The 22,996-nt window shown below is 43.1% G+C and overlaps 1 protein-coding gene across 4 annotated transcripts in view; it reads right to left on the reverse strand.

Annotated features, from left to right (window-relative positions):
- The window catches only part of ACOT11 (acyl-CoA thioesterase 11), an 88,901-nt gene that overhangs the window by 14,395 nt on the left and 51,510 nt on the right, over nt 1-22,996 (reverse strand). For all 4 annotated transcript variants that reach the window (XM_040360420.1, XM_040360419.1, XM_040360421.1 and 1 more), the window contains exons 9-13: nt 22,655-22,774; nt 10,573-10,717; nt 8,615-8,670; nt 6,638-6,704; nt 4,452-4,535 (exon numbers count right to left, since the gene is read on the reverse strand). In XM_040360420.1, the coding sequence (XP_040216354.1) occupies nt 4,452-4,535; nt 6,638-6,704; nt 8,615-8,670; nt 10,573-10,717; nt 22,655-22,774 (472 nt within the window). The remainder of the gene's footprint in view (nt 1-4,451; nt 4,536-6,637; nt 6,705-8,614; nt 8,671-10,572; nt 10,718-22,654; nt 22,775-22,996) is intronic.

Consider the following 22,996-nt stretch of genomic DNA (forward strand, 5'->3'; position numbering starts at 1 on the left):
TTTTTGAATGTCAGAAATGTATATTTGTGAATGTTCAGATGTTATATTGGTTTCACTGGTAAAAATAAATAATTGAAATGGGTATATATATATTTTTTGTTAAGTTGCCTAATAATTATGCACAGTAATAGTCACCTGCACACACAGATATCCCCCTAAAATAGCTAAAACTAAAAACAAACTAAAAACTACTTCCAAAAATATTCAGCTTTGATATTAATGAGTTTTTTGGGTTCATTGAGAACATGGTTGTTGTTCAATAATAAAATTAATCCTCAAAAATACAACTTGCCTTATAATTCTGCACTCCCTGTATATATATATATATATATATATATCCTGGGGCCCTTTACTACGATCCCACTATGGGCCCTTTCACATGTTCTGCAGTGAGCTCCCTTCCTACTATACTGGGGCCCCCCAGGGTGGCAGAAAACAAGAGATATATGTCACCAGCACACCAAGAAAATATAAGGGTCCAAAGCAGTGGGAGAACTATCAGGGTTGCAAAGGATGTCTTGCCAGGGAGTCTACTGGTGTTCTGCCACAGTGGGGATCCCCAGCTGTCCTGTCCCTGCTATTTACAGCGCTGGTCTGGCGTCTGCAGTCTATTAGGACCTAGTGCTGGTGACATTATGGGTGCATGCAGGGGAAGGCTGGCACTATTGGTTATAGAGAGCCGAGCCCCCAGCTGGTCACCTAGCAGCAGTAACGCTGTATAACCTTCTCTGTTGACATGCTGATCGGCATGTGATCCAGGTGATGCTCCCAGTCAGATCTAATAAACACAGTATTTATTAGCATCAAGAGTACAACCACATAAATATAATCAACCGTATGATCAGCAGCCATGTGGGCTCTATGCCTGTAAAGTGTGGGCTTTGATCAATAAAATCACTAGGACTGTGCAAATTAACTTTTAATTAATCGATTAATCTTGAATTTTTTTGATTGATCAAAATCTTTTTGATCGATTAAAATTCTTTTGATTGGTACTCACCTCTCCGCCGGCTTCTGGGCCTTCAGGGAGTTCCGTTGGAGATCCAGTAACGTCACGGACACCGGCGGGGCTTGCCGTGTCCATCTGAAGGGCTCCTTTGCTGTGCCTTCATATCTGCATGCCGGCGGGACCTTACTATCTGCCACACGCAAGGTCTGTTACACTTCCCTCTATCAACCTGGGATTCTACAACCATCCACTGGGAGTTGTGATAGTTCCCTTCATGGGACATCTACATGCCGACGGACTGATGTTAACCTCTCCTCATCTGGATTCAGCAGTGGTATCGTTGTACACATTTTTATACCAGTATCATACTTAGCTACATGTTTTTATGACTGCTTTTGGTACCGTTTGGTATTACTCGCACCATTTTTACAGTTTATGTAGCTACATCGATTTTATCTCCAGTGCAATATTTATTTGGTTACCTACTTGATGACTGTAAAAGTTTTAATGCTATTCCCATCGAGCGCTGCCTTTGTGTGTTTTTGTATCCTGCTATCCATTTTTCCAGTGGTTGGTAGCTGCACTGGGAATCAGCCTTTAAGGAGATCAGCTAAAAGTAGTTGGATCTGTATGTGCGCTATTAATCGAAATTAGTCGATTAATCGATAAAAAAAACAAAAACGATTAATCGAACAGAAACATTTTGATCAGTAACAGCCCTAAAAATCACTGATATTTATGACTAGGATTTGACTGAGAGCATCACCTGGATTGCATCCCGATCAGCATGTCAGAGAAGGGTCCACTGCTGCTAAGCAACCTGCAGGGAGCTCAACTGTCTACAACCAATAGAGATGGGCTCGGGTGTATTTGAAATCCCACATGCCCGATCACGCCAGGAAGCCGACACTCCACAGTGCTAATCAATGTATGGGCTGCCTATAAGCTAAGACCAGTCATAGACAGTTTAAATCTCAGCTGGTTCAGCAGAAACTGGCTGAGATTTGAACCATTAATGAGCAGATTCTCTTATAATTATCACTAGTGGTTGCTGTATAGTCACTAGTGATAATCACTGTTTGTCGGGAGAATATAATTGCTGGGCAGGAGGGATATTACCCTGTCACCACTGTCTGTTGATGGGGGAATCATGCAAGTTTCTTTCCTGCAATCTGTGGATGCAGGAAAGAAATTTGCACCGTATATTATCTGCCTGACTGAAAGTGAAAGTAAATTGTGAATGTTTTGAAAGAACAGGAACAGGAGAAGGGGAGGGAGACAGATGGGGGGGGGAGAGAAGGGATGGAGATAATGTAGTTCAGTGATTACAGTGTACTGCAGTCTGCAGTGCACACACTTAAACACGGCCCAGGCTTGAATATCTGGTTGTGTGAGCGCTCGCATTATGCAGTGTCGGCGAGCACAGCGAGGGGGAGGAATCCCCCACAGAGCTGACTGGGGACGCTCTCCCTCTCGGGGAGCAAAATACAAAAATTGCAAAAAATAAAAATAAAAAAAATTTTTTTTTTTTTGGGGGGGGCACATGGTGGGGCACAGCATGATGTTGGGGGGGTCAGGGCCCCCTCTGGCCCCCCCCTAGGGACGCCTCTGCTCAGCGGAGATCAACGGAGCGATCCCCTGCTGAGCCCCGTGCATACTTTATGTGCATGTGCTATTTTTTTTGTTAGTTTTGTTTGTTTTCAGCATAACAATGATGATGTTACTTGTTGGGCTATTTTGGGCTGGACTTCACAGACATTTTTGTGTTATCCTGCTGATACTAACTTCAATATGTTTCACTTATTGTAACACTATTATCATGAGGTTGGTTGGTTTCTATGTGTCTGTGGAAAACCTTGTACATTTTGTATGTTTACTTTCTTCTTTTCAATAAAATATTATATTATTTTGAGAAACCAGCAGGCAAAGAACTAGTAACCAGTAGACATGTGCACACTGAAATATTTTGTTTCGTAATTTCATTTTCGTCCGAAAAATAAATTTATTTAGTTACTCCCGAAATTTGCTTTTATTTATTTAGTTCTTCGTTAAAAAAATGCATTCGTCTGAAAATCCAAATTAAGGTCGAATCTGTCATTAAAGGCTTATGGGGCCAGATTCAGGTAGAATTCCGGCGGCGTAACGCATTGCATTTACGTTACACCGCCGCAAGTTTTACGGGCAAGTGCTTGATTCACAAAGCACTTGCCTGTAAACTTGCGGCGGCGTAGCGTAAATCCGTCCGGCGCAAGCCCGCCTAATTCAAATGGGGCGTGGATCATTTAAATTAAACGCGTTCCCGCGCCGAACGTACTGCGCATGCTCCGTTTTGAAATTTCCCGCCGTGCTTTGCGCGAAATCACGTCGCACCGACGTGATTTTTTGACCGTCGACGTGAGTTACGTCCTTTCCTATTCACGGACGACTTGCGCAAAAAAAATAAAAAAATTTAAATTCGACGCGGGAACAACGGCCATACTTTAACATGGCAAGTCTAAAGATAGACCAAGAAATAGCAGCTTTAACTATACGCCAGGAAAAGCCGACTAGCGACGACGTAAGAGAATGCGACGGCCGTACGTACCTTTGTGAATCGCCGTAAACAGCTAATTAGCATACCCGACGCGGAAAACGACGTAAACTCCACCCAGCGGGCGCCGAAGTATTACACCTACGATCCGAAGGCGTACGAAGCCGTACGACTGTCGGATCGAAGCCAAAAGCCGTCGTATCTTGGTTTGAGGATTCAAACTAAAGATACAACGCGGCAAATTTGAAAATACGCCGGAGTATCAGTAGATACGCCGGCGTACTTGCTCTGTGGATCTGGCCCATGGTGTCTGTCAAATGCTCTAAGAAAAAAAAAAAAAAAAAGATTTGACAGAATCTTTAAAAAAAAAAAAAATTTTTTGACTCTTCATGTCTCTCTATGTCGAATCTTTTCTCTCTATGTCGACTCTTCTTCATGTCTCTATAATGTTGAATGTTTTCTCTCTATGTCAAATCTTTTCTCTTTATGTAGAATAATATTGGACTAATAGAGTTGAGGGTAGGCACATTCGACCGCAACGAAAAGGAAAATTAAGCATTTGTTTATGTCGGATCTTTCGTTTTTCGTTTTCTGTGCGTTCGTTATCGTTTGGATTATCGGACAAATGAGCGTCTGTTTTTTTATTACAGGTTACTAAAGTAATGAAAATTCTCGATCAACAAAATAAAATTTCATAAGTCATGTAACATATTGTATTGTGTTTGTATTGTATTTTCGGACAAAAACTGTACTTACTTATTAAATGAAATCGTACAGGAAAAATGTTTGCGCTTGTCCTTTCAGATAATTTTGGATGAACTTGTGATAGACTCTCGAAAACTGTGTACCAACGATCAGATTATCGTACAATCGTTTCGAAAAGCAGTATTTTTTATCAGAATTTCTGATCATGTACGTGTGTACTAGGCTCAAGTAGAAAAGAATAAATGAGCACACAGTAGCCTCAAGTACCTTATTTATTTCTGCAGCGAGGACCCAGTCATTTTTAGACACCAACATTTTGAGAGCGGAAACATTGTTGTAACTAAGGTAAACCTGAAGATTTAAGAAAAAGTCATTAAAATAATGCCAAATTATTACCATTTAGGAAAACAAGGCCTTCAGAGACTATTTTGGAAGTTAATGACTTAGATGGATTGTAATTAATCACAATTACCATATCATACCTAAAAGTGAGTTAAAAGCGGAGTTCCACTCAAAAATGGAACATCTGCTTTTCGGAACCCTCCCCCCTCCGGTGTCACATTTGGCACCTTTCAGGGGGGAGGGGGGAGGGGGTGCAGAGGGGGTGCTGCACCTGAAACACACTGTTCCCAGGCTGTACTTCTCATATAGGTCACAGGAGTGCAGCTCATTCTGCATGCCTGTGACACATTTTTAGCCGACAGCGGGCTAAAGTCAGCTGTCGGCAGCATGGCTGCAGGTCCAGATGCAGCATTGGATTGATGCTGCATCCACCTAGCTGAGTATAAAGATTTGTTTTTTCCCAAATTCATACTTCTCTTTTAACTCATATAACCCAGCAATGATATAAAATAATAAATGAAGGGGGAAAAAAAGACAATGTAGCGTCTAAACCAAGGATGACATTTTAAGTTGTCCATCTGCAGCCTTGCCCCCAACAGTGTCCATCTGCAGCCTTGCCCCCAACAGTGTCCATCTGCAGCCTTGCCCCAACAGTGTCCATCTGCCAAGGAGATCCTGTGTACTCTGCTCCTCTTGGCTCGTCTTGCAGTCCCGCCTAGTCCCTCCCCTTGGCTCGGCTCCTATGATGGACATAACACTGGTCCAATGGTGGGACTGCGAGATAAGCCGAGAGGAGCAGAGTACAAAGGACATCCGGCTCTGTCTATCTCAGTGGTGCTCGTTCCCTCCTTCCCCTTCGAGGCAGCTGTTCTGCGTATAGAACACACCCACGATTTCCCCCCAATTTTAAGGGGGAAAAAGTGCGTGTTATACACTGATAAATAAATGTATAACTTTTTTGAAATGCATTTTTCTGGATATTTTTGTTGTTATTCTGTCTCTCACTGTTAAAAGTAAACCTACCATAACAATTATAGACTGATCATTGGTTAGTGGGCAAAAGTACAAAATCAGCAGGGGGTCAAATACTTTTTTCCCCTCATTGTAAATACATCTGTTCTGTGAAGCCCTCAGAGGTATGTTAGAGAACCTTAGTGAACAAACAGCATCATGAATGGCAAGGAATACACAAGATACCAGTGTCCTGTGGCAAGGCTCTGTTGGTTACGCATGCATTTGCAAATGTGTGCAGACTAAACCCCTGTTTTAATGCATACTGTTAGATAGGTTGATTTGGTTGTCAGCGGGCAGGCCGGTGAGCAAAGCTTGGATCTTTCCTTGGATTTATCCTTGGTCTTGTTTATATCATATGTTGCCTTCCTATGCTACTCGCTGCAAAGGCCAGTTATAGGTGGGGGTGATGGACACCGTTTTTTGTTGTAATATTACTGTTATATTGGTCAAGCAACGCACTGACACCTTTGCAGCCATTGTGCGATTTGCTGGGTGTTCAGTGTGCTCCTGTACCTTTAAGAAGGGGTGGCTCCCTTCAGTCCACCTGACCTCCACCTATCCATCAGAATGCATGTGCTTCCATTGTGGAGTCTCTCATAAGCTATAGATAGGACCTCCGCAATGGAAGCGCATGCATACCAGGGTGCCGTGATGAGGCTCCGTGGCTTACGAATGTATTTGCAAATGTGTGCAGCAAGCCCTGCAACCCGAGCAGATACCGACCCTACAGTCAGGCCGGAAGAAACATCCAAGCAGGCTGGATGTGGCCCATGGGCCGTACTTTGGAGACCCCTGGTTTAGATCAAAAGCATAGTCATGTGTTAGAGTGGCCCAGTCTAAGTCCACACCTAAATCCAATTGAGAATGGCCTATCACATAAAATCCCAATAAAATACATTTACGTTTTTGGTTGAAACAAAATGTGGAAAATTTCAAGGGGTAATACTTTTTGAAGACACCGTACAGGTACACAGGAAATGGTGCCCAATATACATTGAAAAGCAATAGGGTAGGTGGAATATGGTACAAAGCAGTGTACAAATGTAATCCGGTTAAGGAACACCACTCCACAACAAATAATCCTCTAGCGGACCTACCTGATTGCTTGGATCCCATGGAACAGACAGGGGCACCTCTGATTGCTTACAGGATATAACATATTTACTGTTGGTAGAAAAAAAAATATTGTGCATAAGTAGAGGATTGGACAACTGGGCCAAATAATGAGTGCTTATAATGAAGAATCTCTCTCTTTTATCTATGATCTGACTTGTTAGTCTCTGGGAAATCTCTATTCTAAAAAAGAGGGTAGGAAGGTGTCAATTGCACTTTTGCTGCAGTCTACCAGGTGAGCTGCGGGAGAAAAAGTCCTGGCACTACAAAGGATGGACATAAGAGTCTTTTGCAAGGTCTTGGGGATAAAATGTCTAGCTCAATACTTTTTTTTTTTAGAAGCAGAAGTTGGGGATTAAAAAAATAAATAAACATTAATACTCACCTAGGTGGATGCAGCATTGTTCCGATCTCTGCAGTGAGAACTGAGCGATCAAAAATCTCTGATCGCTCAGTTCTCATCTCCACTCTGAGCAGAGAGCCATGACCGTCAGTCAGCGGCTCTCTGCTCTCCCCTCCAGTGCTCACTAGCGCACTGGGGGGGTGGGGGGTGGGAGGGGCTGGCTCAGGCTCGAAACGCTTTGAGGGCTCTGCTGACGCCACTGTCACTGTCTATTACTACAAGCGCTTTCTTATCTGCTGAAATGTGAGCGTAACTCCTCTGCTTTTACAATAAATATTTCTGGGTTTCTTAACGGAATTACGCTATGTGCCTTCCTTCTTCTTTTCTCTTATAAAACATTTACTAGATCAATTATACGTTTGGGTTTTTGCCTATAACCAAATCAATTGAGGTCCACCGTCTTGAATCTACCACTTATCTGGAGGTCATGTCTGCAGAGGTAGCCTCCCCTGGGTTCATTATACCACAAGTCTGATTGACGCACTAGGTGTATACCTATTTGAGTTCAATCTCTCTGGTAAGCCTTTGGATTTTCTGGTGGTGGATCTTCTATCAGCTAACTCTTCGGCGCAATGTTTATTTCTACTCACATTAATGCCTAGTTCAGGGGTGCCCAACCTTTTGAAGAGCGAGGGCCACTTAAGCAACTTCTTACCCAGTTGCGGGCCACAATGAGCGGGCGGATGACAGGTCACGGCTACTTTATTGGACCTCCGATCCGCCCAGATGGAAGGGGAGGGATTCACTTTTTCTTTGGCGGATTGGAGGTAGGCAGGCGTAAACGGACATCTGTCGCTCTGTAGAGGCAAATTGAGGATTCCATTTGGTCGGGGTGATCGTGTGAAAAGAGCCTAAGACTGCTTTCACACTGATGTGCTGTGGTTTACCCACACCACAGGTGCTGCGTAGTGCACCTGTGTCTATCCTGCGGGTTAGCTGAACTGTGCCATAGACTCAGCCTGTGGTAAAAGCCGGGGCTGTAGAGGAAGCATCAGCGTATGGGGCTCTGCTCCGCAGCTGCTTTCTTCCTCTACCACCAGCTTCATTCACAACATTAATACTGTGGTATGGCGGGTCGGCAACCTGCGATCTGGGCTTGCCAACCCGCCATACCAGAGCAGGAGGTCGCGGGCCACATCAGGGGACTCCGTGGGCCACTGGTTGGCCACCCCTGGCCTAGTTTTTCACTTTTTGGACAACTTTCACGTCTATGTGTTGGAATATTCTCAATGACCGTTTCAATATTAAGAATATACTCCTTCGGACTTTAAATATTATCACGTTTTTGTGTATATGTGTAAAGTTCACTCTAATTGTACACACATCATTCACATACATTTTTTAGTCACAGTTCTAGTTTAGCGCTGCACTTATTCATTACCTTTATGTCACATTTTACAACGGATTCTCTGATGTGCTGGCTGCTACCTTGTCACTTTTAAAAAGACAGTGCGGCATATGCGTTTTTCTTTTCATACTTAGGAAGTTATCAGTACTATAATCTTCTAGGACAGTCATTGGTCATTTTCCGGTTTTCTGTAATGCTTTTTCTACTTACCGATCCAGTCTGATCTTCCTGCGTGCATTTGCCTCCCGGTAACGTCTTTCCCCATCCTGCAAAAAATAAAAGATATTTATATTATATATACCGTATATATTTATGTGTTCTGAACATTTGAAATTAACTTTTAGAAGTGGACAAAAAATATTCACCAATAAACTTTGGAATTGTCTTCTCATGGATCCATATTTCCATATAAAAGGTGGATTTATTGATTTCTTTCTAAAAGAAGGTTAAAGCCAAATTCCAGCCAAATTTTTTTATTATTTTTTGATTATTGCCGACTGTGTCTCCATTGGAGAGACGTGCTCGAACCATTCCGGTGACACTCTGTCACACAGGATATCATCGGAACAGGAAGTGAGGGAAAAAATATCCCCAAACAGCAGTAAAGTATATAAAAAATAAAGTAAATTAGCCATTTCAATACTTATAGTTATACACCTTATGGACCTAAGAAATGTTTACATTTCTACTAAGTGCCTGATAATTCAGCAATAACTGTGTCATTAGTTAAAGGGGTTGTAAAGGTACATTTTTTTCCCTAAATAGCTTCCTTTACCTTAGTGCAGTCCTCCTTCACTTACCTCATCCTTCCATTTTGCTTTTAAATGTCCTTATTTCTTCCGAGAAATCCTCACTTCCTGTTCTTCTGTCTAACTCCACACAGTAATGCAAGGCTTTCTCCCTGGTGTGGAGAAAGCCTCTTGAGGGGTGAGGGGGCGAGCAGGCAAGTCAGGACGCTCTCTACTTTGCAGATAGTGAAAGGAGCTGTGTGTTAGTGGGTGTCCTGACTCTCCTGTAATCCAAGGGAGAGGGGGCGAGCACGACACTCCACACCAGGGAGAAAGCCTTGCATTACTGTGTGGAGTTACAGACAGAAGAACAGGAAGTGAGGATTTCTCAGAAGAAATAAGGACATTTAAAAGCAAAATGGAAGGATGAGGTAAGTGAAGGAGGACTGCACTAAGGTAAAGGAAGCTATTTAGGAGTAAAAAAAAAAAATGTACCTTTACAACCCCTTTAAGATAATGAAGTAACACATATAAGGTTTTTGTGGGGGCAAAATAGGCTTTCGTTTGGCAATACTGTCTTGCAAAAAAATGTATTCTTTATGTAAATTAATACAAAAACAAAAAGTTACATTTTTTTCCTATTTTAGCCAGTGTTAATTTTAAAATGTAGTTTTACTGTAAAAAAAAATAGTACACAATTAAGGTGGCTGTAAAAGCATAAGGTTTTTATTTATTACCTTTATGCACTCTCTGCATTAAGGTAAAAAAACTTCCAATAACAGCTCCCCCCCCCCTACATTGTACCCCCTACTCATTCACATTAGGGGGCGGGATCTGGGGGCCCCCTTGTTGAAGGGGGCTTCCAGATTCCGATAAGCCCCCTGCCCACAGACCTCCCCTCAACAACCACCGCCCAGGGTTGTCGCGAAGAGGCCCTTGTCCCCATCAATATGGGGACAAGGTGTTTTGGGGTGGGGGCAAGAGCCCCCCTGCCCCAAAGCACCCACCCCCCCCATTTCGAGGGCATGTGGCCTGGTATGGACCAGGAGGTGGGTGGGCGCTCTCTAGTCCCCTTTCCTGACCTGCCGGGCTGCATGCTTAGATAAGGGTCTGGTATGGATTTTGGAGGGAACCCCCACACCATTTTTGGCATGGGGGTTCCCCTTAAAATCCATACCAGACCCTTCGGGTGAAAGTGGTTGAACATAGGGGGTACTGTAGGTCTAAAATGCTTTGTTGGAAGCTTTTTTTCAGGACAGATCTCCTACACTCAAAATCCTTACGTAGTTCATATCCGAATCGATCATCATATAGCTATTCATCATATCTGAATCTATAAGGGGTTATAAGACAAAATAACAAGCAGTAGATGTCTTATTATTTTTACATAAGAGATAAAATAGCAAAATCTAAGATAATGAAAGTAAAAAATTTGCCTACCCCAGGTTCCGGTTTGATGCGAGGTAGAATACAGTGATGGTTATTTTCATCCAGAACCATAAACGTCATAAAAGCGCTGTTTATGTGTCTTCTAGGCACAGCGACATCATGGCAAAATGCCTCCACACAGACGCCCACCTCCATACTGCAACACAAGCATGTTCACACTAAATCATAACAGACTGAGGTGGTATATCCATATTGTCTATTATCTATCAGCCTAACTCAATGAATAAAGGCGCAAAACGAGTTTAAAAAAGTACATTAACCTACAATAACCAATCAGCATTCTGTCCAAGCGGATCATTTTTTGTTCATACATACAGCAATATGATAATTTTATGAATCATGTCTTTTAGAAATTATTTGCAATAAACTATTGTTTTGATTGACAAGGGACAATAAAGCAAATAAAAATCCAATCAAATAGATCTTTTAATTTTACATTTAACTACCAATTTAACCACTTGCCGACTGCCTAACGTACATTTACGTTGGCAGAATGGCACGGGCAGGCAAAGCACCGTACAGGTACGCTTTTTTTTCTCGAAATTGTCGCTCTTTTTGTGTTTATAGCGCAAAAAATGAAAACCGCAGTGGTGATCAAATTCCACCAAAAGAAAGCTCTATTTGTGGGGAAAAAAGGACGTAAATTTTGTTTGGGTGCCGCATCGCACGACTGCGCAATTGTCAGTTAAAGCGACGCAGTGCTGAATCGCAAAACATGGCACGGTCATTGGGCAGCCAATTCTTCCAGGGCTGAAGTGGTTAAAATCTGTGTTCATTTATCAGTACATGTATGGCGCCAAAGGTAACATTAATATAAAAAGGTAAGGATCAGTTGCATGTGCATATTTTTTTCTCATTAACGTGCGCTCTGCTAGGCAGTCCATTATAAATGTATGGGCTGGCAATACATGTGTCAGTGCACCACACCACAATGCATGATAGTGTGCTGCCACGTATTGCGCTGCAGTGCAAATCTGTCGGCAAGGTGTCTTGGCTTCAGAATAGCATTACATCACACCAAAAGGAAGTTCTGTGCGGTGCTGCATGTTTCAGAAAAGTCCAGATCCAATTTGCATAACATTAAAAAATACATTGATTTCAATGAGGCTGGTTCACATATGTGCGATACATTCGCACTGCACATTGCCGAAAAAACGTGTGCGAATTCAGGCCCATTATCTTCTATGGGCACGCATCTGATTCGCACATGTGTTCATTTCTCTTCAGGATTTCTCTCATTCAGCTCAATACACTTCCCCCCTTCCCCTCCCCTCTCCCAGGTCTCCAAATTCGCATCTAAAACGTTGCTAATCTGCTGAACAGCTCTCTTATCTCTCTGCAGAGATAACAGAGCTGAAATTCGCACCGCACAAGTGTGAATCCGGCCTTAAAGGGGTTGTAAAGGTAAAAAAAACCTTAGTGCAGTCCTCCTTCACTTACCTCATCCTTCCATTTTGCTTTTAAATGTCCTTATTTCTTCTGAGAAATCCTCACTTCCTGTTCTTCTGTCTGTAACTCCACACAGTAATGCAAGGCTTACTCCCTGGTGTGGAGCGTCGTGCTCGCCCCCTCCCTTGGACTACAGGAGAGTCAGGAAGCTCTCTACGTTGCAGATAGAGAAAGGAGCTGTGTGTTAGTGGGCGTCCTGACTCTCCTGTAGTCCAAGTGAGGGGGCGAGCACGACACTCCACACCAGGGAGAAAGCCTCATATTTCTGTGTGGAGTTACAGACAGAAGAACAGGAAGTGAGGATTTCTCAGAGGAAATAAGGACATTTAAAAGCAAAATGGAAGGATGAGGTAAGTGAAGGAGGACTGCACTAAGGTAAAGGAAGCCATTTAGGGGGGAAATAATGTTACCTTTACAACCCCTTTAAGTAGATGTTTTCCAAACACTCCGGGATTGATTTACTAAAACTGGAGAGTGTAAAATCTGGTGCATAGAAACCAATCAGCTTCCAGGTTTTTGTTTTCAAAGCTTAAAGGGGTTGTAAAACGATGTGTTTTTTCACCTTAATGCATCCTATTCCTTCCCCTGATATCAACGCTTGGCACTATTCCACCTTCTAATACAAGGTACTATACCTCAGAATGATACGAACAATGGAGCCCCATTCCTTTCACTGACACCAATGATGGGGTACTATTCCTTCCACTGATGCCAATTGGCACTATGCCTCACTCTAATACCAATTATGTAGCATTGTATTCAATTGTATTCAATTAAATTCATTTAATTTAATTGTATTCAATTAAAGCCACAGCATTTTCTACTCTCAATGGCCACATTCCGGCCCCCAGAGAATCTGAAGGACAGTAAACTGGCCCTTTATTTAGATAGTTTGAAGACCCCTGCTTTAAATGAACAAGCTGAAGATAGAAAGTGATTGGCTACCATGCAGAGCTGCACCAGATTTTGAAATCTCAAGTTTTAGTAATTCAACCCCAGTGTTTTATACACCCTGTGACAAATGTTTATTTGTATAATGATTGTATAGAAACAAGAAAAAACACTTTATGCATTAAATCAAAAAAGGAAATAATATTACCCGAAAACACTTAAAGCGGGGTTCCAACCACAATTAGCATTTCTTAAATGTATGTCCTTTCATCCTGCGTTTTTATAATATAAATCCGGTCACTTACTATTTTACAATCTGCTGCCACTCCGGATAGTTATTCAAAAAAGATAGTTTATAAAACTATGTCCACACCGTTGTCATTTTGCTTGTGGGCATTGTGAAGCCCACAAGCACTTACTTCCTGGAAGTCTTGGATGGGGAGTGATAATTGGGTAGCGCACTGCATCCTGGGAAATGATGACACACATTTCCCAGGAGCATTAGAGGGAGATGATGTCAGGATCCTAGGTGATTCTAAAGGCAGATTTCAGGCATTTCCAGATGAGTAAAAAAATTTTTATTTTTTTATTTTTTAGGTCTAATGAGCACAATAATGAAAAAAAAAAATTGGGGATGAAAACTCCACTTTAAGCCCTGTACACACGATCGGTTTGTCCGATGAAAACAGACCGATGGACTGTTTTCATCGGACAAACCAATCGTGTGTGGGCCCCATCGGTTTGTTTTCCATCAGTAAAAAAAAAAAAAAAAATAGAACATGTTTTAAATTTTTCCTATGGATAAAAAAAATGATAGAAAAATCCGATCGTCTGTGTGGAACTCCATCGGACAAAAATCCACACATGCTCAGAATAAAGTCGACGCAGGCTCAGAAGCATTGAACTTAATTTTTTTCGGCTCGTCGTAGTGTTTTTACGTCACCGCGTTTGGACAAGGTCAGATTTTTGACTGATGGTGTGTAGGCAAGACTGATGAAAGTCAGCTTCATCGGATATCCGACGAAAAATCTGCGGCGCTGCACCGATTTTAAAAAGTACATAAAAACAAAACCAACCACCCTGAGTGAGTGAATTACTTGTATAGCGCTACAAATGCGAACTGAATCGCCTCAAGGCGCTTGGCATCCATTTTCCTTCAGTTTAACCCTCAGAATACATGGGTCTTTAGTTTTTTTCTGAAGGCCAGGTGATCAATTTCCATTCGGATATTAGTTGGTAAAGCGTTCCATAGTCGAGGTCCTTGAACTAAAAAACGACATTCTCTTTTGGTCTTATATCGGGCTTTGGGAATTTGTAATAATTTTTGGTTAGTTGATCCAAGAACTCGATTTGGGTTTTGTTGTTTTATTTTCTCACTTAAATATAGGGGCACGCTTCCGTGTACACATTTGTGCGTTATGCATAAGGCCTTGAAAGTGACTCGGTCCTTTATGGGCAGCCAATGGAGGGATCTCAGGGACGAGGTGATTGGTTCCCAGGGTTTTTTCCCTGTTACCAGTCGAGCTGCCATGTTTTGGATGATTTGGAGCCGGGCGAGTTGGTACTTTGGGAGTCCGAGGTAAAGGGCATTTGCATAATCGAATCTGGAGTTAATGATTAACCCTACCACTACCGCTGTGTCTTCTTTAGGGATGAAGGGAACCACTCTTCGTAGGAGCCGTAGAAGATGGTGCGATCCGCTAATTACTGATCCTATTTGTGCATCCATTGTCATGTCCGAGTCAAAGATGACTCCTAGACTTTTGACCTTGGTGCTAGGGGTGATGGTTTGTCCTAAAATGGGTGGAGGGGTCCAGGTAGTCCTGGCCAGTTTCCTTCTGTTTGCATGGAGTTGAATGATTTCTGTTTTTGCTCCATTGAGTTTGAGGGGACTCTCCGTCATCCAGATGTCTGAGTGAGGCATTGTTCTAATGCGGGGTATTGGTTCTTTTTGTCGCTGCTACGAAAATAAAGTTGCGTATCATCCGCGTAGGAGTGATAGAGAAGGTCGTGATTACTAATAATTTTTAGGAGCGGGGGGAGGTAAATATTGAATAGCACTGAATAACCCTGGACTGGTTCTTGACTACAGTGGGAGTGCTGGAAAATTCCTGTTGCCTGGCTGTGCATGAGGAAAGACCCATAAATCTAGCGGCTCCTAAGGAGGTCGCACCTGTATTCTCTGCATAACTGGGAACCTGAGGAAGAGCTAATATAGAGAAGACTTGGAGGAGCAACAAGAGACAGGTGAGTGGAGCAAAAAAACTCAGAAAGGGCTGGAGTGGTCTGTTTGTTGGTAGGCCACAAAGGAAGGTGTTGTAATAGTTAAGCTGGAACATGATACGAGCCATTGAATGAGGAAGGTACACAATAGGGGAACATCTATTATGATAGCCAAGATCTGACATACTCTCTCAACTTCTCTGACATTTGCAACACTCTTCACTGTAACATGCTGACTAATGCTTAACAGAGAAGTTTTTTGGTAATGATTACAACCAGCTACACACAGTGGCGTCTCCAGCTTTCATATTTAGGGGGGGCACATGGGGGGACAGGGACAAAAGTAGGGGGTCCAACTATAAAATGCAATTATATATATATATATATATATATACATATATATATATATATATATATATATATATATATATATATATATATATCCTGGGGCCCTTTACTACGATCCCACTATGGGCCCTTTCACATGTTCTGCAGTGAGCTCCCTTCCTACTATACTGGGGCCCCCCAGGGTGGCAGAAAACAAGAGATATATGTCACCAGCACACCAAGAAAATATAAGGGTCCAAAGCAGTGGGAGAACTATCAGGGTTGCAAAGGATGTCTTGCCAGGGAGTCTACTGGTGTTCTGCCACAGTGGGGATCCCCAGCTGTCCTGTCCCTGCTATTTACAGCGCTGGTCTGGCGTCTGCAGTCTATTAGGACCTAGTGCTGGTGACATTATGGGTGCATGCAGGGGAAGGCTGGCACTATTGGTTATAGAGAGCCGAGCCCCCAGCTGGTCACCTAGCAGCAGTAACGCTGTATAACCTTCTCTGTTGACATGCTGATCGGCATGTGATCCAGGTGATGCTCCCAGTCAGATCTAATAAACACAGTATTTATTAGCATCAAGAGTACAACCACATAAATATAATCAACCGTATGATCAGCAGCCATGTGGGCTCTATGCCTGTAAAGTGTGGGCTTTGATCAATAAAATCACTAGGACTGTGCAAATTAACTTTTAATTAATCGATTAATCTTGAATTTTTTTGATTGATCAAAATCTTTTTGATCGATTAAAATTCTTTTGATTGGTACTCACCTCTCCGCCGGCTTCTGGGCCTTCAGGGAGTTCCGTTGGAGATCCAGTAACGTCACGGACACCGGCGGGGCTTGCCGTGTCCATCTGAAGGGCTCCTTTGCTGTGCCTTCATATCTGCATGCCGGCGGAACCTTGCTATCTGCCGCACACAAGGGCTGTTACACTTCCCTCTATCAACCTGGGATTCTACAACCATCCACTGGGAGTTGTGATAGTTCCCTTCATGGGACATCTACATGCCGACGGACTGATGTTAACCTCTCCTCATCTGGATTCAGCAGTGGTATCGTTGTACACATTTTTATACCAGTATCATACTTAGCTACATGTTTTTATGACTGCTTTTGGTACCGTTTGGTATTACTCGCACCATTTTTACAGTTTATGTAGCTACATCGATTTTATCTCCAGTGCAATATTTATTTGGTTACCTACTTGATGACTGTAAAAGTTTTAATGCTATTCCCATCGAGCGCTGCCTTTGTGTGTTTTTTGTATCCTGCTATCCATTTTTCCAGTGGTTGGTAGCTGCACTGGGAATCAGCCTTTAAGGAGATCAGCTAAAAGTAGTTGGATCTGTATGTGCGCTATTAATCGAAATTAGTCGATTAATCGATAAAAAAAACAAAAACGATTAATCGAACAGAAACATTTTGATCAGTAACAGCCCTAAAAAATCACTGATATTTATGACTAGGATTTGACTGAGAGCATCACCTGGATTGCATCCCGATCAGCATGTCAGAGAAGGGTCCACTGCTGCTAAGCAACCTGCAGGGAGCTCAACTGTCTACAACCAATAGAGATGGGCTCGGGTGTATTTGAAATCCCACATGCCCGATCACGCCAGGAAGCCGACACTCCACAGTGCTAATCAATGTATGGGCTGCCTATAAGCTAAGAACAGTCATAGACAGTTTAAATCTCAGCTGGTTCAGCAGAAACTGGCTGAGATTTGAACCATTAATGAGCAGATTCTCTTATAATTATCACTAGTGGTTGCTGTATAGTCACTAGTGATAATCACTGTTTGTCGGGAGAATATAATTGCTGGGCAGGAGGGATATTACCCTGTCACCACTGTCTGTTGATGGGGGAATCATGCAAGTTTCTTTCCTGCAATCTGTGGATGCAGGAAAGAAATTTGCACCGTATATTATCTGCCTGACTGAAAGTGAAAGTAAATTGTGAATGTTTTGAAAGAACAGGAACAGGAGAAGGGGAGGGAGACAGATGGGGGGGGAGAGAAGGGATGGAGATAATGTAGTTCAGTGATTACAGTGTACTGCAGTCTGCAGTGCACACACTTAAACACGGCCCAGGCTTGAATATCTGGTTGTGTGAGCGCTCGCATTATGCAGTGTCGGCGAGCACAGCGAGGGGGAGGAATCCCCCACAGAGCTGACTGGGGACGCTCTCCCTCTCGGGGAGCAAAATACAAAAATTGCAAAAAATAAAAATAAAAAAAATTTTTTTTTTTTTGGGGGGGGCACATGGTGGGGCACAGCATGATGTTGGGGGGGTCAGGGCCCCCTCTGGCCCCCCCCTAGGGACGCCTCTGGCTACACAGTTACTTTTTTAAGTTCCAGAATGATCCGAAACTTACAATCTAAATAATTTTTAATGTAATAATTTATGTAGCACTTTTCTCACTGGGGACACAAATTGCTTTGCCTGTTATTGGGACAGATGCTGAGGCATCCATCTTTGCTGTGTTTAGTAGAATATCCTTTTTTGTACAGATTCAATTTTCTGACCAGCATATCTTGGAGTGTGGGAGGATACTGGAGGAAACCCTTGCAAGCACATGGAGATCAATGTCGATGGTGTCCTGGCCGGAACACTGAGTTCCCCAGTGCTGTCAGAAGTGCGAACCACTTTAGAGATGCGCGGTATATCAAGTGCCGCAGACTCAAATGTTTATCAAAGTTGATTACAGAAAAATAAAGCAAAATCGATTATCTTGCTTTATTGATTTATTCAGCCGTCTAGTATTAACTATGCTAGACCTTTCAAACATAACATACATACACAGATATGTTTATCTGCAGGGTCTTCTAAACCGAGACATTAGACTAATGAGCATCATAAACATGACCTTCTTGCATGCTTTATAAACAGGTTTTTTTGGCCTTTGCCCAAATGTCAGGAGTACAGGACAGGTAAAGTTCATATCTCTCACTACTAATAATACTATGAAAGGTAATTATTGACAGCAGGCAAGAGAAAGCAGAACACTCTGTTGTTTAACCCCTTGATGACAGAGGGTAAAACAAATCCTAATGCCCGAGTGCAATTATGCAACTTTGACATGTGTTCGTTAAACTGTGCATACCATCACAACTACTTATGGTATCTAGGTGAAAAACCTTTTTTACAGGACAAATTAGGCTTTCATTTGATGGTAAATGTTACTCTCCCCGCACCCGTTGTCACTTTTTAAAAGTAGCATGGCTGTGTGGGTAGAGTATCCTGTTTCATGTGAAATAATAAACTACAGGTACCATCAGTCGTAGCAGATGTACTTGTAGTTTGAATGAACTGAAAGCACGCAGTTCAGTCAAACTGCCTACAAATCTGCAATGACAGCCCATACACAGGTACCGGCTGCAGAGCTGCAAGCAGTGTGTGCAGGAGCCTGACATCGCACCCGCGATCTGCTGATCACAGGTGCAATACTTTCCTGGATCCGTTTGTGATCCAAGCAGCATATCCCTTTACTAGAAATTACAATTAACACAAGTTAAACAAGTGGGTACCGCTCATTGAGTAGATAGTGGTGTTCACTGAGTGACATTGTGTTCTGCAAGAGGTTATCGATCCTCCTAGACTTTAATGTTTAAAACATATCCGTTGAGATTGACGAATTCTCTGTACCTTAAAGTGGAATTCCGCCCAAATTTTTTTTTTTAAAGTCAGCAGCTACAAATACTGCAGCTGCTGACTTATACTGATATATGTGCACTTACCTGTCCAGGGTGCCCGCGATGTCGGCAGCCAAAGCCAATCTGTCCATCGGCTCTCGGGTGCTGCCGCCGCCATCTTCGGTAAGGGAATCAGGAAGTGAAGCCTTGCGGCTTCACTTCCTGGTTCCCTACTGCTCATGTGCGAGTCGCGCTGCACTACCCCACTTGTCCCTGCTGCCTTCTGGGACCTGTGTGTCTCCCAGAAGACAGTGGGTGTAGGCGCCAGACGTGGCATAGGTCACCGCGATCCCCGCCAAGATCTATGCCCGGAAGTGGGAGCAAATACCTGTATTACACAGGTATCTGCTCCCTCCTCCCCCCTAAAAAGGTGCCAAATGTGACACCAGAGGGGGGGAGGATTCTAAAAAGCGGACGTTCCATTTTTGGATGGAACTCCGCTTTAAGATCATAAGATGCTTTACATGTAACATTGCTTGTTTCTGTACGTATATTGCTAAACTCTATGTTTGTTTACGACATGCTCTTCAATAAAATAAGATTGAACTAAAAATAATCCCCTTTACAATCACTGTAATGACAGCTTTAGAATAGCTTGTGCTTTAAGTTTTACAAAAGACATCTTCCATTACAGTAGGTCTTATAAAACACTGTTTTGCAGTCCCAGAAATTGTAAACCGATAGGTTACACAACCTGGACAGAAACTCACACCTGTGCAGGTTCATGTTGAACTCTTTGCTTTCTAAAGCAATTTAAACTTCCGCAGATCAAGTTCCAAAGCCCCGTCCTTTGTGTTGGCCTTGTGCAGACAATACAGCAGTTCTTCAGGTTCTGAATCAGAATACTCAGCATTATAATACTTTCTACAAACTGGTAAGAGCCATATAAAAGCACAACAATGGGTTACAATGCGCTAACTATCACGCTACTGAAACTGGTAAGAGCCATATAAAAGCACAACAATGGGTTACAATGCGCTAACTATCACGCTACTGCAGAGGTGATGTCAGGGAAACCAATATATAGGAGTGCAATAAATAAGATGAGGCAAAGAAATGGTGTACAGCATCCTAACGTAGGTACGAAAGGTCCTTCTAGGTCTGAATAGACGGCACTGTTAAATGCTAAACTTCTAACTGGGTGCTATAAATGAGTTTACTTTAACCCCTTCCACACAGGGCACTTATACACCTTCCTGCCCAGACCAATTTTTAGCTTTCAGTGCTGTTGCACTTTGAATGACAATTGCGCGGTCATGCTACACTGTACCCAAACTAAATGCTTATCATTTTGTACCCACAAATAGAGCTTTCTTTTGGTGGTATTTGATCACCTCTGGGATTTTTATTTTCTGCAAAAAAAATAAAAAAAATTACCGAAAATTTTGAAAAAAAAAGTTTTTTTTTGTTTCTGTTATAAAACATTGTAAATAAGTAAGTTTTCTCCTTCACTGATGGGCACTGATAAGGCGGCACTGATGGGCACCAATGAGGTGGCACTGATGTGGTGGCATTGATGGGCACTGATGATGGACACTAATATGTGGCACGGATGGGCACTGATAGGCGGCACGGATGGGCACGGATAGGCGGCACGGATGGGCACGGATAGGCGGCACGGATGGGGTGGCATTGATGAGCACTTATATGCGGCACAGATGGCCACTGATAGGCGGCATGGATGGGCACGGATAGGCGGCGCAGATGGGCACGGATAGGCGGCGCAGATGGGCACGGATAGGCGGCGCAGATGGGCACGGATAGGCGGCGCAGATGGGCACGGATAGGCGGCGCAGATGGGCACGGATAGGCGGCGCAGATGGGCACGGATAGGCGGCACGGATGGGCACGGATAGGCGGCACGGATGGGCACTGATAGGCGGCACTAACGTATGTGTTGTACTAATGGATGCCAATCAGTGCCAAACAATGCCTGCCAATCAGTGATGCCCATTGTGGGCACTGATTGGCATCCATTATTTCTGTCATTGTCATCCCTGGTGGTCTAGGGTGGCATACCTGTGTTTTGCATCCCTGGTGGTCTAGTGGCATCCCTGGTGGTCCAGTGTGGGCATCCTCGGGGGGGGGCTGTGCTGATAATCGATCAGCACAACCCCCCCCCCCCCTGTCAGAGGAGCAGCAGATCGGCTCTCCTCTACTCGCGTCTGGCAGACGCGAGTGAGGAAAAGCCAATTACCGGCTTTTCCTGTTTACATCGTGATCACCCGTGATTGGACACGGCTGATCACGTGGTAAAAAGTTTCCGTCATAGACCCTTTACCTAGATCGGTGTTGCGGGATGTCAGACTGACACCCTGCAACAACGATCGCCGTGATGCGCGCAGCGGCTCAATATCCTGAGGATGTCATATGACGTCCACTCAGGATATTGAAACCACTTTGCCGACGTCTTTATGCATAAGGCGGGTGGCAAGTGGTTAAAGCAGATAGTAAGGTACTTGCTATGGGATAAATAAACCTACAAAAATACCATAACCCTTGTGCCTATCCTTACATAGCTAAAAATACTATTATCACAGTGTATCCACTCATCAAGACGGATATGAGGTTACCAGTATAACTTAAAAAATATTAATTTCAACAACAATCTCATAGGATTGTATGTGCATTTAACATATTTTAGGCATGTTATTTACCTGTAAAAAACCTTGTGTAGACAGGCCGGAGAAAGCTGCTGGGAGCCGCCATCTTGGAATTGATGTCAATAGCCCCAGCAGACTCAGAGCTGTCACTCAAGTGCATTTCCTTTCACTCCTTCCCCAGTTGCTATATAAAAAGGTTATGTAAGGGAGGTGAGGAGCTGGGTCAGCAATCGACAGGATTTAAATACCCGCCGAAAGAGGAAAGGGCTATGCAGTACTGGAGAATAGTCACTTTCTGAAAAAGCGAATTTTTCTAGCAAGTTCAAAAATCACACTGCAAATGGTTGAAAAATAAGTTAAGAAAATGCATTTAACCCTTTGGTGCGGCCACCTCTTGGCGCTTTAAGGGGTTTTGGATGCCAGGAAATGGGGCAGTGTTTTTACGATCATGTGACCACAGTGATTGGCTGTCATGGTAGTCACATGATTGGAAAGCTCCAGATCTCAAGCAGCGATCAGGAGCCTTGCGTTGGCCACCAGTAACCGATCTGGGGTCGCACACTCTCTTGGCACAGCTGTTTTTGCAATACTGCATGCAAATATGTGGCCAGGAGGCACCAAATATACTGTACGTCCGGGAGGCGCCAAGGGCGCATATATGTGTGCCGTCTGTGCCAAGAGCTTTTCTGTGCTTTTACCTTTAATTTTTTTAAGTTGGAGTCAGGATCTGTATAAATTGATTATTCTCTGTTAGTTATTATTACCGCCTTTAAAAAAAAAAAATGTATGTACAAAATTAAAGGACCTTTAACAGTTTTGTCTGTATCTGATCTGGATGTCAGACACAACTTCCCACTTGCCGCCATCCAAATACTAACCTGTCTTTGAAGGCATTGTTCACAATAGCCTTTAGAATCAGCCGGTCACCAACCTGAGAGGGTCCCCGAAAATGGAACATCTCAATTACCTTCAGAGTCGGATGAGCATGACAAAGCCGGCTGTGCGAGTCAAAAATAAATGATTGTTATACAAAATGTATTATGTACAAAGATTCAGCATTTTTGGGCAAAAAATAAATGAAAAATACCTGTAGATCTGCCAGAAATCCAATGTGCTCCTAACTTCCTGCTTGAGCTGACAATAGAATTCCCTTTTAAAACTCCCAAACGGTGTTATCAGCCCCCACCAGGTTTTTTTTTTTTTTAACCACTTAAGGACCT

Source organism: Rana temporaria, chromosome 7, assembly GCF_905171775.1.
Source record: "Rana temporaria chromosome 7, aRanTem1.1, whole genome shotgun sequence".
In the NCBI taxonomy this organism is placed as follows: Eukaryota; Metazoa; Chordata; class Amphibia; order Anura; family Ranidae; genus Rana; species Rana temporaria.